This window comes from Diospyros lotus, chromosome 4 (assembly GCF_014633365.1).
Source record: "Diospyros lotus cultivar Yz01 chromosome 4, ASM1463336v1, whole genome shotgun sequence".
NCBI lineage: Eukaryota > Viridiplantae > Streptophyta > Magnoliopsida > Ericales > Ebenaceae > Diospyros > Diospyros lotus.
The window spans coordinates 42,465,935-42,480,140 of NC_068341.1; the positions used below are offsets into that span (position 1 = coordinate 42,465,935).

The 14,206-nt window shown below is 36.1% G+C and overlaps 1 protein-coding gene across 15 annotated transcripts in view; it reads right to left on the bottom strand.

Moving 5' to 3' along the window:
• Positions 1–14,206, bottom strand: part of LOC127799090 (potassium channel SKOR-like) — a 93,825-nt gene that overhangs the window by 56,036 nt on the left and 23,583 nt on the right. For 7 of the 15 annotated variants that reach the window (XR_008022540.1, XR_008022541.1, XR_008022539.1 and 4 more), the window contains exon 13: positions 13,582–13,705. Coding sequence is in view for 11 of the 15 variants with exons in the window: in XM_052332819.1 (XP_052188779.1) it covers positions 13,603–13,705 (103 nt within the window). In the remaining 4 variants the exon portion in view is untranslated. The other 8 variants (XM_052332815.1, XM_052332814.1, XM_052332812.1 and 5 more) reach the window with 6 other exon arrangements.

Below are 14,206 nucleotides of genomic sequence, written 5' to 3' on the forward strand. Positions count from 1 at the left end.
TGGAGTATTCAATAAAAGTAGACGAAAGTACAGCTTCTTCCGGGTTTTCCCAATCCACGCCATTATTCTCTTTGCTCTTTACAGTTTTCAACAAAAACTGTACAAAACATCCCTTGGCCAATTATCTATCCTATCATCGCCTTTCCCCAAACCATAAGAGCTTCCTAATGTCCTTGAATGCTATTGTTATTCCAAAATCAATAGAGGAGGCTATAAAAGATCAGAACTGGAAGGAAGCTATGTTGGAGGAGATGAGGGTGCTAAATAAAAATCAAACGTGGGAGTTGGTGTCTAGACCCAAGGAGGTTAAACTAGTGGGTTGCAGGTGGATATTCAATTTAAAATATAAGGCTAATAGCACTCTAGAAAGGTATAAAGCCAGGTTGGTGGCCAAGGGTTATACATAGTCCTATGGCATTGATTATCTTAGGACTTTTTCCCCCGTGGCAAAGATGACCATTGTAAGGGTTCTTATATCTCTTGTAGCCAATTTTGGGTGGAAACTGTAACAACTGAATGTAAAAAATGCATTCTTACATGGAGACTTAGAGGAAGAGGTGTTCATGGAGTTACCTCCGGGGTTTCATGAAGAAGGTGCAAGGAAAGTGTGCAAACTTAAGAAGGCATTCTATAGGCTCAAGCAATCCCTAAGAGCCTAGTTTGGCAAGTTTTCTAAGGCCATGAAGTCCATGGGGTATCATCAAAGTTGAGGAGACCATACCCTCTTCATCAAACACTTGGGAGAAAAGGTAACTACCTTGCTGGTGTATGTTGATGACATTGTGGTTACAAGCAATAATGAAGAAGAACAAAAATTTCTCAAGGCAAGTTTAGCCAAGGAATTTGAAATTAAAGATCTCGAAGTCCTAAAATGCTTTTTGGGGATTGAAGTAGCATACTCTAAAGCTAGAATTTTCCTATCTCAACGTAAATATGTCCTTGATTTACTACCTGAAACAGGTATGCTAGGAGGAAAAGGAGCTGGCACACCAGTAGAGCCTAATATCAAATTGCAGGAGAATCCTAATGGTAAGGTCATTGATAAGGGAAGGTTCCAAAGATTAGTGGGTAGACTAATATGCCTCTCCCACACTAGGCCTGGTATAGCCTTTACTGTCATCCTAGTGTGCCAATTCATGCATAGACCAACCAAGGAACATATGCATGTTGTAAGGAGGATCCTAAATTACCTCAAGGCTACACTAGGCAAGGGCACTCTGTTTAAACAAGGGGCTACTGATTTATGTATCCAGGGTTTTAGTGATGCAAATTATGGATGATCTCTCATTGATAGGAGATCTACTACTGGATATTGTATGTTTTTAAGGGGAAATCTAGTGTCTTGGAGAAGTAAGAAGCAAGGCATTGTAGTAAGATCAAGTGCAGAGGCAAAATTTAGGGCTATGGCCCTTGGTTTGTGTGAGTTATTATGGCTGCAGATCATCTTAGAGGATTTGAAGATCACATTACAAGGTCCTATTGACTATTTTTGTGATAATCAGTCAGCTATTAGTATTGCTCATAATCTTATTCAACATGGCAGGACGAAACATATAGAAATAGACCGACATTTCATTAAGGAATAGATGGATTCAGGCCTCCTCCAGATTCCCTATATGCCCTCAGAAAATGAGGTGGCAGATGTTCTCAATAAAGGGTTGGCTATAAAAAGGTTTGAGGATTTAATTGGTAAGCTAGGAATGACAAACATTCATTCACCAACTTAAGGGGGAGTGTTGGTGACCGAAGATGTGTGTGATCCGTATATGATAGATATGTGTGTGATGCATATATGATATGGAGATATGTGTATGGAGATATGTAGCTTTATATGATATGGTGATATGTGTATGGAGATATGGAGATATGCAGATTTTAGTAGCTTCCTAATCTGGCATAGGATCTTTCCTATTCCAGACTTAGGAAACTTTCCTAAGATTATAAATATGTTTTCTTTCCTATGTTGTAATTCTTGTAGAAGGTAGGCTTCCTAATGTAAGTTTCATGTCTCCTCTATAAAAGGACCTCCCGTGTATATTCAAAGACATTAGAGAATAGAATTATTCATTTCAATTTTTCTACAATTCTAATCCTAAGATAGCAGGTTCAGGAGACTTGAAACCGTCTTCTGATCCTCCAATCTCTGTTCAACCAATGATATCTCCTGTGCAGTTCAAAGGCTCACCATATGTGTATAAAAGGAAGGAGCAGCCTAACCCAGGTGCTAAGCAGGATCCATCATCTACCCCTCAGGCTAGGTTTGGAACTCACTGAACATTTTGATTTGCCTAACCCTACAAATTGTTCTAACCCTAAAAACTCAGACTTAGATTTGCCTATTACTATTAGAAAAGGTGTGAGGAGTTATACATAGCACCCTATAGCTAAATTTGTTTCTTATCACAAATTATCCCTGGAACACAAAAGTTTTATGTCCTCCCTTGATTCCATTGCTATTCCAACGACTGTAGAAGAGGCATTACAGAATCAACATTGCGTACAAGCTATACAGGAAGAAATGAGGACCTTAGAAAGAATAATACTTGGGAAATGGTGCCTAGACCAAAGGGGGTTCAACTAGTAGGGTGCAATGGGTGGTTAATGTGAAATTCAATGTTGATGGTACATTGGAGAGATACAAAGCCCGATTAGTGGCTAAGGGATATACTCAAACGTATGGCATAGATTATTTGGAGACATTTGCACTTGGGGCAAAAATGACTACAGTGAGGGTTCTCCTATCTTTGGCTAGCTGTTATGGCTGGGAGGTGATGCATCTAGATGTGAAAAATGCCTTCCTATATGGTGACTTGGAGGAAGAGGTATTTACGGACCCCCCCACCTGGTTTTCCTAATGAAGTTGCAGGTTATGTTTGCAGATTAAAGAAAGCTTTGTATGGATTAAAGCAATCCCCAAGAGCTTGGTTTGATCGATTCTCAAGGGCTATAAAGGCAATAGGGTATCGATAAAGTAGAGGGGATCACACCTTATTCATAAACCATTCAAAGAAAGGTACTCTAACAACCCTACTTGTTTATGTTGATGACATAATTGTTACTGGCAATGATAAGGATGAGAAAAAATTGTTAAAGGGAAATTTGGCCTGAGAATAGAGGTTGCATACTCAAAGGAGGGTATATTTCTTTCCCAAAGGAAATATACCATGAACTTATTGGAGGAAATCAGATTGCTAGGTGGCAGGACAACAAATACTCCCTTGGATCCTAACCTAAAATTAGGACCAAGTGACAGTGATAGGGGGAGATATCGAAGGCTAGTCAGAAGGTTGATTTACTTATCTCGCACCAAGCTTGACATAACTTTTGTTGTTAGCCTAGTGAGTCAGTTCATGCATAGTCCCACTGAAGAGCATATGCAAGCTGTACAGAGGATTTTGTGCTATCTGAAGTCAACACCCTGGCAAAGGTTTATTGTTTAAGTTGGGGAAAAAGTTGGAAGTCAGGGGATACACTGATGCTAACTATGGTGGTTCACTTGTTGATAGGAGGTCCACTACTGGCTACTGTGTGTTTTTAGGGGAAAATTTAGTGTCATGGAGAAGCAAAAAACAAGGGGTTGTGGCCAGGTCTAGTGCTGAAGTAAAGTTTAGGGCAATGGCCCTTGGATTGTGTGATTTACTTTGGCTGAAAATTGTGCTTAGTGATTTGAAAATACTTAGTCATTGTCCTATGGAGTTAATGTGTGACAATCAATCAGCAATCAACATTGTACACAATTCGGTGCAACATGACCGCACTAAGCATGTTGAGATTGATCGCCATTTCATCAAAGAAAAGCTAAATGCTAGAGAGATTTGATTGTCTTTTGTTCCCTCAAAAAATCAGCTAGTTGATTTGCTCACCAAAGGTTTATCTCTCAGGCGGTTTGCAGAACTTGTAAGCAAGCTAAGAATGATCGATATTCATTCACCAGCTTAAGGGGGAGTGTTGAATAAGTCATGAATACACCTACCAAGTTTTTTAAATTAGTCACCAATTTGTTTGGAAAGAAATCCGTATCCTTTAGAGAGTTTCTAGAACAGTTTTGTGTATATTTTGTTTCCTTGTACAGCATATAGATTATGTTTCCATTTGTTTGTAGTTTCCTAAATCTATGGTTTCCTAAAGTTTAGTCCTCTTCCCTGTTAATAGGGAATGTAATCCCATGCACATGGTCAAGTGTATACAAAGATTTTTCCACTATTCTTCTCCTATTTTCTACACATTTGCTCCTATGGCAAAGCTAAATTCCATAAGGGTATTACTGTCTCTTGCTATTAATTTGGATTGGGAACTATTTCAGCTAGAGATCAAGCTAAGAATGATCGATATTCATTCACCAGCTTAAGGGGGAGTGTTGAATAAGTCACAGATACACCTACCAAGTTTTCTAAATTAGTCACCAGTTTGTTTGGAAAGAAATCTGTATCTTTTAGAGAGTTTCTAGAACAATTTTGTGTATATTTTGTTTCCTTGTACAGGGTATAGATTATGTTTCCATTTGTTTGTAGTTTCCTAAATCTATGGTTTCCTAAAGTTTTAGTCCTCTTCCCTGTTAATAGGGAATGTAATCCCATGCACATGGTCAAGTGTATACAGAGATTTTTTCACTGTACTTCTCCTATTTTCTACACATTTGCTCCTGTGGCAAAGATAAATTCCATAAGGGTATTACTATCTCTTGCTATTAATTTGGATTGGGAACTATTTCAGCTAGAGATCAAGAATGATTTTCTCAATGTTGAATTAGAAGAAGAAATTTATATGAAGATTCCACCAAGTTTTGAGAAAGGAGAAAAGGTTAGCAAAGTATGTAAGCTGTATCGTTCACTCTATGGATTAAAACAAACACCAAGAGCATGGTTTAAATATATGGACTCATATATCAGCATTCTCAAGATATTAATAGTTTGAATGTTTGGAGTTTGTTATAGAATAATATTGTGACGTACGCATCAACATCCTGTAGATTTTTCAAATTATTAAATCTAATTAAATGTATAAGATATGAGTCTCACAGTATACAGCTTGGCATTTATAATCTAGACTCATTGTACATATGTTGTTTGGTGATAATGTTATTTGGGACAGCACAACATGGATCTAGAGAACCATGGCTGTGTGCAGCCTCAACAAAAAGATGTTGGCATGGGGCAGTCTCACAATAGGCACAAGATGGATGAATATGTAATTGATTCAAAGCTGCTATGGAGGTTAGGGGTTGTTCAATTGAATATTTTCTATCCTTGAAAGAGTTGGCTAATGGGAGCATTCAAAAGAATAGTGAGAAGTCTGTAAATGCCACTGCAGTGTATTTAACTAAAGGGGGGCTCGCTCTGTACTTTTTGTTGTCAAATAGTTGCGTTCTATTAGGGGCTGGATAGTGAGTGTTTTAATGGAGTAGGGTTGATTGTCATCAAATGAGTGTGGTTCTCAAGATATTGGGGTAGCTTTGGGTGCCATGAAATTATTTCATTAATGGCATTTTCACATGACGTAGTTAAGTACAACTGTTGAGGGAGTATTATTGGGGCATAGGTGTCAGTGCGCATGCTAGGCTGAAGATGGCTTTAGACACCCATACGCTCATATAGTTGCGATTGTTCCTTTGGGGGACTCTTCAAATAGAGCTTGGCTTGACAGGAGGACTTTTTACAGAAGGGAGTTGTGATGTGGATTTCTAGAAGTGGAAAGGGTTGAAGACCTGGCAATTTCTTGTTAAAGTTTCAAGGAAAATCTTAATAAGTTGTTTTCAGCTATTGAGGCACAATGGCATGATGAGTCCAAGAAGAGACAGACTAGACCTGGAAGCAAAAAAAGAGGCTGATCTCGAAAAAATGAGAGAGAATTGCTGTCTTGGCAAACTAATAGGGTGCGATGAAAGCAAAGGGTCTTTTTATTATAAAATTTGAAAATAGTTAGGACACCTACCTCTTTCAGAACCTTTAGTTGTTCCATGCAATTGTGCAAAAACTTTAAGGAACCATAAGCTAATTCAATCAACATTCAGTCCAACAAGCTGAACTTAAGTATAAACTCACTTCATTAGCATCCATGAAGAGACATGTAGATATGCTTTCCTGTTATTACAATTGATAGCAAATGGTTTGTTCATTCTCTTTTTGTTTTATTATCATCATGGTTTCACTAAGTTACACTGATTTCTCAATTTTAGCCATACAAGAGTAACAGGCAGCTGGTGGTAGCTCTGAACCCACTTTCCCGCTCTAGCTCACAGACAAATGAACAAGGGACATGTGACGTATGTAAAAGAAAATTACTCCACCCAGATGTAAACAAATATTGCTCTATTGCTTGCAAGGTAAAAAGAAAACCATGCTCTGAATCAATTAACATTCTCTTTCCCTGAAACATTTATCAACTTGTTCAGTTCTGTATCAAAATTTTCAGGTCCAAGCATTTTCAAGGAAGGAAAATGGCACAGAACCTCCATTTCTGGCTGTCCGAAGTCCATTACCAGGAAGGAAAAGGGGTAGGAAAGGAGTACCTCGTAGGGCTCCCTCTGCCTGATGATTTTCTGTTTTTTTGTGCTAGGTCCCTTTTCGGATTATTTTAATGGGTTTACTGCTCATAACTGTATTTGGAAGTGGAGGACTTGGGTTTGAACAGGAAAAAGACAAAAAAACCTTTGTCGGTACTAGAGAGTTAAGAGAAACGACTAGCTGTCTTCTTACTATTCATACAATGCGTTTTCTTATGTTAACTTCCATGTAAATTTAAATCCGTTGCTTGGGATTCTCATGCTAACAAAAAAGAAGATAAAACATCAAACAGGGTCCCATGCAAAACATTCATATTCAGAAAAAAAGGTCATTCCAAGGAAGACAGGCTTTTTAAAAAGTTAGCTAATGAAACTAGAGGAATGAGCATCTCACGGGCTTCCCCTTTTCTGAAAAATCAAGGATGCTTACTGCTCACTCATTGTATTTATAAATGGAAGCATTCACTTCATGCAAATGACCACTTACAACGGAAATGAAACAATATGCTAGCTTTTTGTGTATGCATATCCCAAAACCACAAGAGAAATGCAAACATCCGGCCTTCCATGAAGCAAACCCAGGACATCTAGCCCACACGGCTTCAACTACATTTAACTTTTCCATTTTCTTGTAGAAATCTTTATTGGCAAAGTGTAGTCATTGCTACAATAATGCGATCCACCAAATTATATTTTCCTCTTGGATCCACCAATTTCTTGGGGTTGATTGGAAGGAATTAGAGATTCCTAGGTTTCATATATTTGCTCTAAGGCAGTTGCTCGACAGAAAATTCAAATCTAAAACTACATTACTTGTGGAAAAGCATAAAAATTGCAACAAAATAAAACAGGCCCTAACTAATTGCCTCAACTGAACAACTACAGAGCCCAACCAACAACTGCTCCTTTCCCTTTAACAATCCATGAAACTATAATCATTAATCAGAGTAAAGCAATAAATCACCCTTCTGAAGAACTATCAAAAACCTAGGATAGAACCATGGAACAGAAAACTTACCCCCAAAAAAGACAATGAAGCATTGAAATTGGAGGCAACATCTTTATAATAAATTATATATTCACAGCTATATTGCAAATGATATATATGTAGATACACACGAATACTCTGACAGAGAAGGGAGACTTGAGGAGGAGAGGGTTTGCATCATTTGAACTTTACTCATAATAAGAATTTCTTCACTTCCAGTTAGAGACCCTCAATCATATATCCTATTCCCAGAATTACATTTTGTTTCCACAAAAAGGCATTAAAAGACTAGTAGTTGAGTTCATAGTTAGACCATTACCAAAAGCAATTCAATGAAACACACTTCTCTTTAGCACCATGCTCTGTTCCTGCATGATTTGACAGTGAAAACACTCCATGATTTTCTAGTTCTCTCCAATGATATTTCACAAGTTTGGCGGTGGGAATCAGTGATGGCATCGGTTGTCCCACATTAGAAGGCTAGAGATAAATTCTTTCTCTAAGCATTATATTTTAAGTGTTCTTTTGTCCCACATTGGAAAATTAGAACTATTGTGTCTTTTGCGAGCTCTATCTACCCCCCCCAAGGTTAGATGCAACAGAAGCCTTGAGAATATTAAAAATTACAAGGTGTTCCCTTTTTTCTCTTCTCTAGTTAAGGAATCCTAGAGTGAGTGATTTGTATCCTCGAGGTGGCCTCTCAAGGTGGTGTTTTGGCCAAACGTCACAATGGGGCTTCTAGCCTCACCAAGATTGGCACTAGTTCTAACGTTCCTATGTCAATTAGTCTTTATAAACACAACCACAAGAGAAAACTAGAACGTTTCAGATCTATGGTCGTTCAAGATATCACCAAATCTAGTTGCTGGCCAAGAGAACTCACAGTAGTGGAGCAAAACGAAGATGCTTTAACAAAATTGGTGTCAAGCCCTTGAATTAGGGCTAGCAATTCAGTAATTACAGAATGCAAGAACGAGAGAGAGAACAAGAGGGAGGAACGAGATGATCGTTTCATTCATTCGATGATCCTTTCCATATTGTCGTAGGTCCCTATATAGAGAACCTCTAGCCAATTCAACAGTTGTTCCCTCCTTCTAACTACTTAACAACCCAATAGTTATCTGTTATACAATAGAATCCCGCCTAACCCTTTTAGTTAAACCCCAACGGCTCACACAATTCTACCCCAATTACAGTACTGCCCCTAGGGTCGTGACAATTGGGTATAGCAAAATCTGTCACAATTAGGTTAAATGATAGAGTTGGTATAATACACAATAGAGTTGTTATAAAACATGAGAGAGTCACCATAGGCAGTTTTCCTTTTTAACCACCCTGCCTTAATTCTCTGTGTAATATCTTCATTAATCTCCCCATCTTTTTGGTTGATTGATCCAAGATATCTGAATTGATCTTTTCTTGGCATGACTTGATCTCCCAGTTTTAATATAACATCATCCAGACTTCATTTTTGCTAAACTTACATTCCATATAATCATTTTCCACTCTACTTAACTTAAAACCTTTAGATTCTAAAGTGTCCTACCAAATCTTGAGTTTAGTATTCGTGCATCTTTTGTATAATCTAAACAAAAAAAAATTGCTCCTTAAAATATTAATTGGCAAAAAAAAATGATTTTTGCATTAATAAGCCATATAATAGTTAAATCTTATACAATAATGGTCCAATAAGCATCTAAGGAGAATTCCTATAAATACTCAAAGCAACATATTTAATGCAACCAACTTCTGAATTCAAAAGCCACAACATTTTGATTCATTAACATTTTGAAACCTTAACGACACAATAAAAAAAGATACACATCAATCTCTAATGTTAAATTCTGAACTCTCATCCTCTATTAAAGTTAAAAATTCTTTAATGTTAACTCCCAAGCCTTAAGGACCCCCTTATTACAGCCAAATGGTTGAAAATATTATTAAGAAAGTTGTAATTTTAACAAAATTCAATAATATCTAAAGAGATATTTTATTCTAAAGTTTCTGTTTCATAGAAAATTTTATTTTTATATAAGATTACAGCATCTATGATACATTAACTTATTCTAGACAAAATTTTGATTACATTGACAATTTAATTCTATATTAACTACACTTTATTAGTTGTCATTATTGCTCCATTTTTAAGAGGGCATCCCTAGAGCATGAGCCCTTTTTGCTCTATTTAACAAATATTATATATTTCATTACAAAATAATTTAAGTAAATAGCATAATCACGAAATAATAATTTTATTGTTGTACAAATTCTATGTTAACAACAATATAATGGTGGCCTTTATTACTTTGCTTAGTTAAGTTGCACATTATCAAACATAGTAATCAAATTAACAATAACTTGCAATAATCCAGATTAAGCCCAAATTTAGGCCTAAACAAGAGGAGATAAATGGAGAAGGGATTAGTAAGGAAAGCAAGATGTCTTTCTTCCATTTATCATTTGGAATAAAAAAAAAAGGAAAAGATTATCTTTGATAAATATTAATCTGAGGGAAAATATAGGTCAAAGTTCCTAAATTTGCTGGAAAATGAATTTGAAAATTTTTGCCTTTCTTTTTCATTCCAAATGAATTAAATTTTCTTTCCATATATTTTTAAATGACAAAAAAAACCATAAGTCATCATTTCCCCTCGATACCTTCACACCCTCCATTCATTCTTCTCTTCCCATTATCATACTCCAACCTTGTCCCCCCACACTAGAAGGAGCACACAATCTGGCCTACTCTTTGCCAAAGAAAAATGAATCCCTCTGGTCCAAGTTAGGTATATGAATCTTGCTCAAACTTTCTAGTACAAATTCCCACAACTTTTCTAGAATTCTATAAATCTCACTTTTCTTTATCAAGCTTGGTTGATCTACTTAATGGAGAAATCAAAAAAGACTAGAGTTGCATATTTTTACCTTATTCTAACATTTTTTGCTGAGGGGTGAACTACAGAAGACCGAAGAAAAAAATAAATAGCATTTTAAATAAAAATATGTATAAATATTACATACATGTGTGTACTGCTGTTGCCTAAAAGGGACAGATGCATTAATTAACTCTGAAATCTATATCTTCTGAATTGGATGTCAAAATTTTGAAATATTTTGTGTAACCAACTCCCTTGGAAAGGAAAAGTATATTCTGCCCATTAAAAATTTCATAAGTTTATAATTTTAGTGTTTCGTAGTGAATAGCTGTCTATTTTGGAAAATAATTTACTAAAAGAACAATATTGGCATTGGTCTTTAAGTCATTGCTACCAGGAGAAATACAAATTGAAATTTCTTCCCTTCCAACTTTACGTAAGTTGAGCTAGAAAGGTTTTAATAAATATTTGAGACTTGTGCTATGGATCTGCTAGATAGTAGTCATTTTAGAATTTTTGTTTAATAGTATGCATCTGTTGGAATTAAATCAAAACAGTTTGCCATCCCTGAACCCATTGCTAGCGGGGGCAATGAGGTTGTTGCTCAAACCCTATTATTGGCAATGGGCTTTGCCTGCAATGGGTTTTCTTCCACCAATGGCTGCCTGTTGAAAACCTATGGTTTTTATTTTTTATTTTTAAAAAAATAGTTAAATGTTTAGTTTATATAGGTATACTATATTTTTAATTTTTATATATTCAAAAAAAATGTAATTAAAATTATATTGTGTGTTTGTGAATGTGTGTGTGTGTGTGTGAGAGAGAGAGAGAGAACAAAGGGTAAAATGATCATTTATTATCATTGTCATTTTCAAAACATAGGGGATAATCTTTGCAAATTAGGACAAACCTCAGGGTTGATTATTGAAATTTACTCAAATTTTTATAATTCAGTCATGTTTCTAACAAAATCAGTTATAGAATCAAGTTATGTCAAGACAATCTATCCATGTTAATGGGAGAAAAATATCAACTAGAGTTGAAACATGATTATTGTATACACATGGAGGATGAAAGTCAAAAATCATAGAAACCAGAGTCCCAAACCAACAGTACGTTTCATTAAGTAATATTGCTCCAATGTTGATCATCAACTAAATAAACAATTACTGTGACATATTCAAATTATTGAAAAATATTCACAGTTTATGAATTTAGCAATGAGTGCATCTGGTTGAGATGTAAATCTAACAACATTCAAGAACAGTGTAGGCTATATTCACTCCAAAACATCAACATCGTCAACACACACTTCATGGATTACACAAAAACAAACAAAGCTTCTTAACATAAAAGAATGGTGATCATATTGTTTGACAAATATATTTAGATGAGGATTTAACAAACCTATTTTTAAAAGCCCTAGGTGGTACCTCTATGAGATCGTCCCTCCAGCTGGAATTTGAAATCTGAAGTTTAAGTTTGGTGTGTTTTGATTTCTTGAGTGATTGTTCAACAAAAGGTCTATGAGTTTAAGGGCAGGAAAGTTGACAACATTGTCTCAAATGGCTTGTACCAAGGTTTCTCTAAATGTTATAGACAGCTAGCATGATGACTCCTATCAGGTTAGAAGGTAGCACATTGTATCCTCGATCATCTGGGTTTCCTTTTCTGTTCAAAAAATAAAAAGCCACCAATCACAACACTCATAAAATTAATATAGAATGTTAAAATGTGTCGTCTACTTTCCATCTTGAACAGGTAGTTTAGAACCATTCCATATGAGGCCCCAAGTAGAATGTTCTTCCCAACCCTATCCATCCTGTAACGCCCAGTCATGAGCTGGGATTGCTTTGGAGAATACAGAATTTCATGAAAAGCAACTATTCCGTGTCAATTTGATTTAAAAAAGATTACCAGTTTTCTCTTCACTATAATTAGTTATAAGCTGTTCGGAGCTGGGTGAACAAGTCACTGAAGTCTCACAAAAGACTAAAGCTAGAATTGAAATTTTGGCCCTGAAAATAATAGCCATAACTGCTCAGTTTGTGTAGCATCAATGAAATTGTTCTATGCTTACATGAGATTGAAATGCAGCAACAGAAGTTACAGAACACATGCTGAACCAACTTTCTACAATCTTAAACTGAGCGCAAAGAAGGTGCAAGGCCAAAAGGAGAACAGCTTAGAAGAGGGAGGCATTCTAATGCGTTTGGCAGATTAAGTAGCTTCTGGCCATCATGAATCATATCAAGGTCAAGAATCACATGGGAACTCCAGATGCCCTGCTGCTGTTTTGACAAGTTCTTCAATGGTTTGGTTACACCAGCTACTAATTGCAAATAAGCACAAAATATGACACAATGAGCACCACTCAAAAATGCAGTATGAACATAATGAAAGAATGCAATTAGGTTTCAGAACTTGGGACAGCTCTACTCCATATACCCAAGTCAAGGGTTCCTTCAAGTGTTGCATCAAGAGAGATTGGAAATTCACATGATTGATTTCCAAAGGGAGAGATTGGAATTCACATGCTACCTCAACAGGCTAGTATTTGGGAATATGGAGACTTGTCCTCAAAAAGAGATTATGGAGATTTGGCTAGCAAACATGGAAGTGTTCTGCATGCCACCTCGGCAAAAATAACACACATCTATATTTTGTAAAATTTTTGTTCCGTTATCCTGATTCATGTAGGGTCATATTTTGTAAAATTTTAGTCCCATCCAAGAAGCACCACATCAGAAGATTCTCTGGCCTGAAAAGGAACTTTTGTTAAGTGACTTCAATAAAAGATTGTCTAGCCCTAAGAATATTATCAAGTGACTTCCAGATTTAAGCCAAATTGAAGGCTAGCTTACACACAGATAAAGTAGTATCTCAATTTTACACAGCCCCAACCCTTAGGGCAGCAAGAAGAACAGATCCCAAAGTGGAGCAAGCCATTACCTTTTTTTCTTTTTTGTTTTTTTCCCCTTTTGGTAAGAGCATGGGAACCCAGACAACTAATAACTAAAATAAGACTAGACTGAGTACTAATAGTTGGTGCCCATGAATTATAATTTATGTAGCTCTTTTCTCGGGAACAATCAGTATGAAGCTTAATCAACCAGCCTTGATGGTCATAATCAAGTGCCTATAGATATTCCATGTAACATCCAGTTCAAGTACAGTTAGCAAAAATGAAGTAGAAGTTCAGGTTTCTGCAATACCTGGTGATTTCTTGAGAATAGTCAGTGAACTGAAGAGTGTTGAGTGGATTTTGCATCTTCTAACAGCTTGATCAAATTCTTGTTTCCACACATCCATGCTTCAGCAAGTGGAGTATTTCCCCATCTGCAAATTACAGAAGATCTAAGTTTCCAAATTAATTCATTACTTGACACCATAATGATCAGCTCAGCCTTCTCTTATCTATGCGCATCTGTTAATCCATCTCCACATTTTCATAACAAAGGTAACTTCGAAGTCAGACTTCTCCTATCTTTGTTATCTTGATGGCAAACAGTACATATAAAAAGTTTTATCCTTAGAAGGGAAATATGAGAATACCAGTTATTATAGGTAACATTTGAAAGACAAACATACAAATACAAGACCAAAAGAAAAGACTTCAGTATATAGAAAAATGTCTAAAATTGAAAAGATAGATATAACAACATTTGTTCATACCCATTATAAACTAGGAAAATTTGCATAAAAAATTTAACTGGAATCTAAGGAATAAAATATGACTTGAAATCAAATGCACTGTCATAAACCTAAAATGATTGGCTCTCAGTGCACTTGCAAATGCTCATTTACACCTTACAAATAGGTACTAGTTACCGCAAGAAG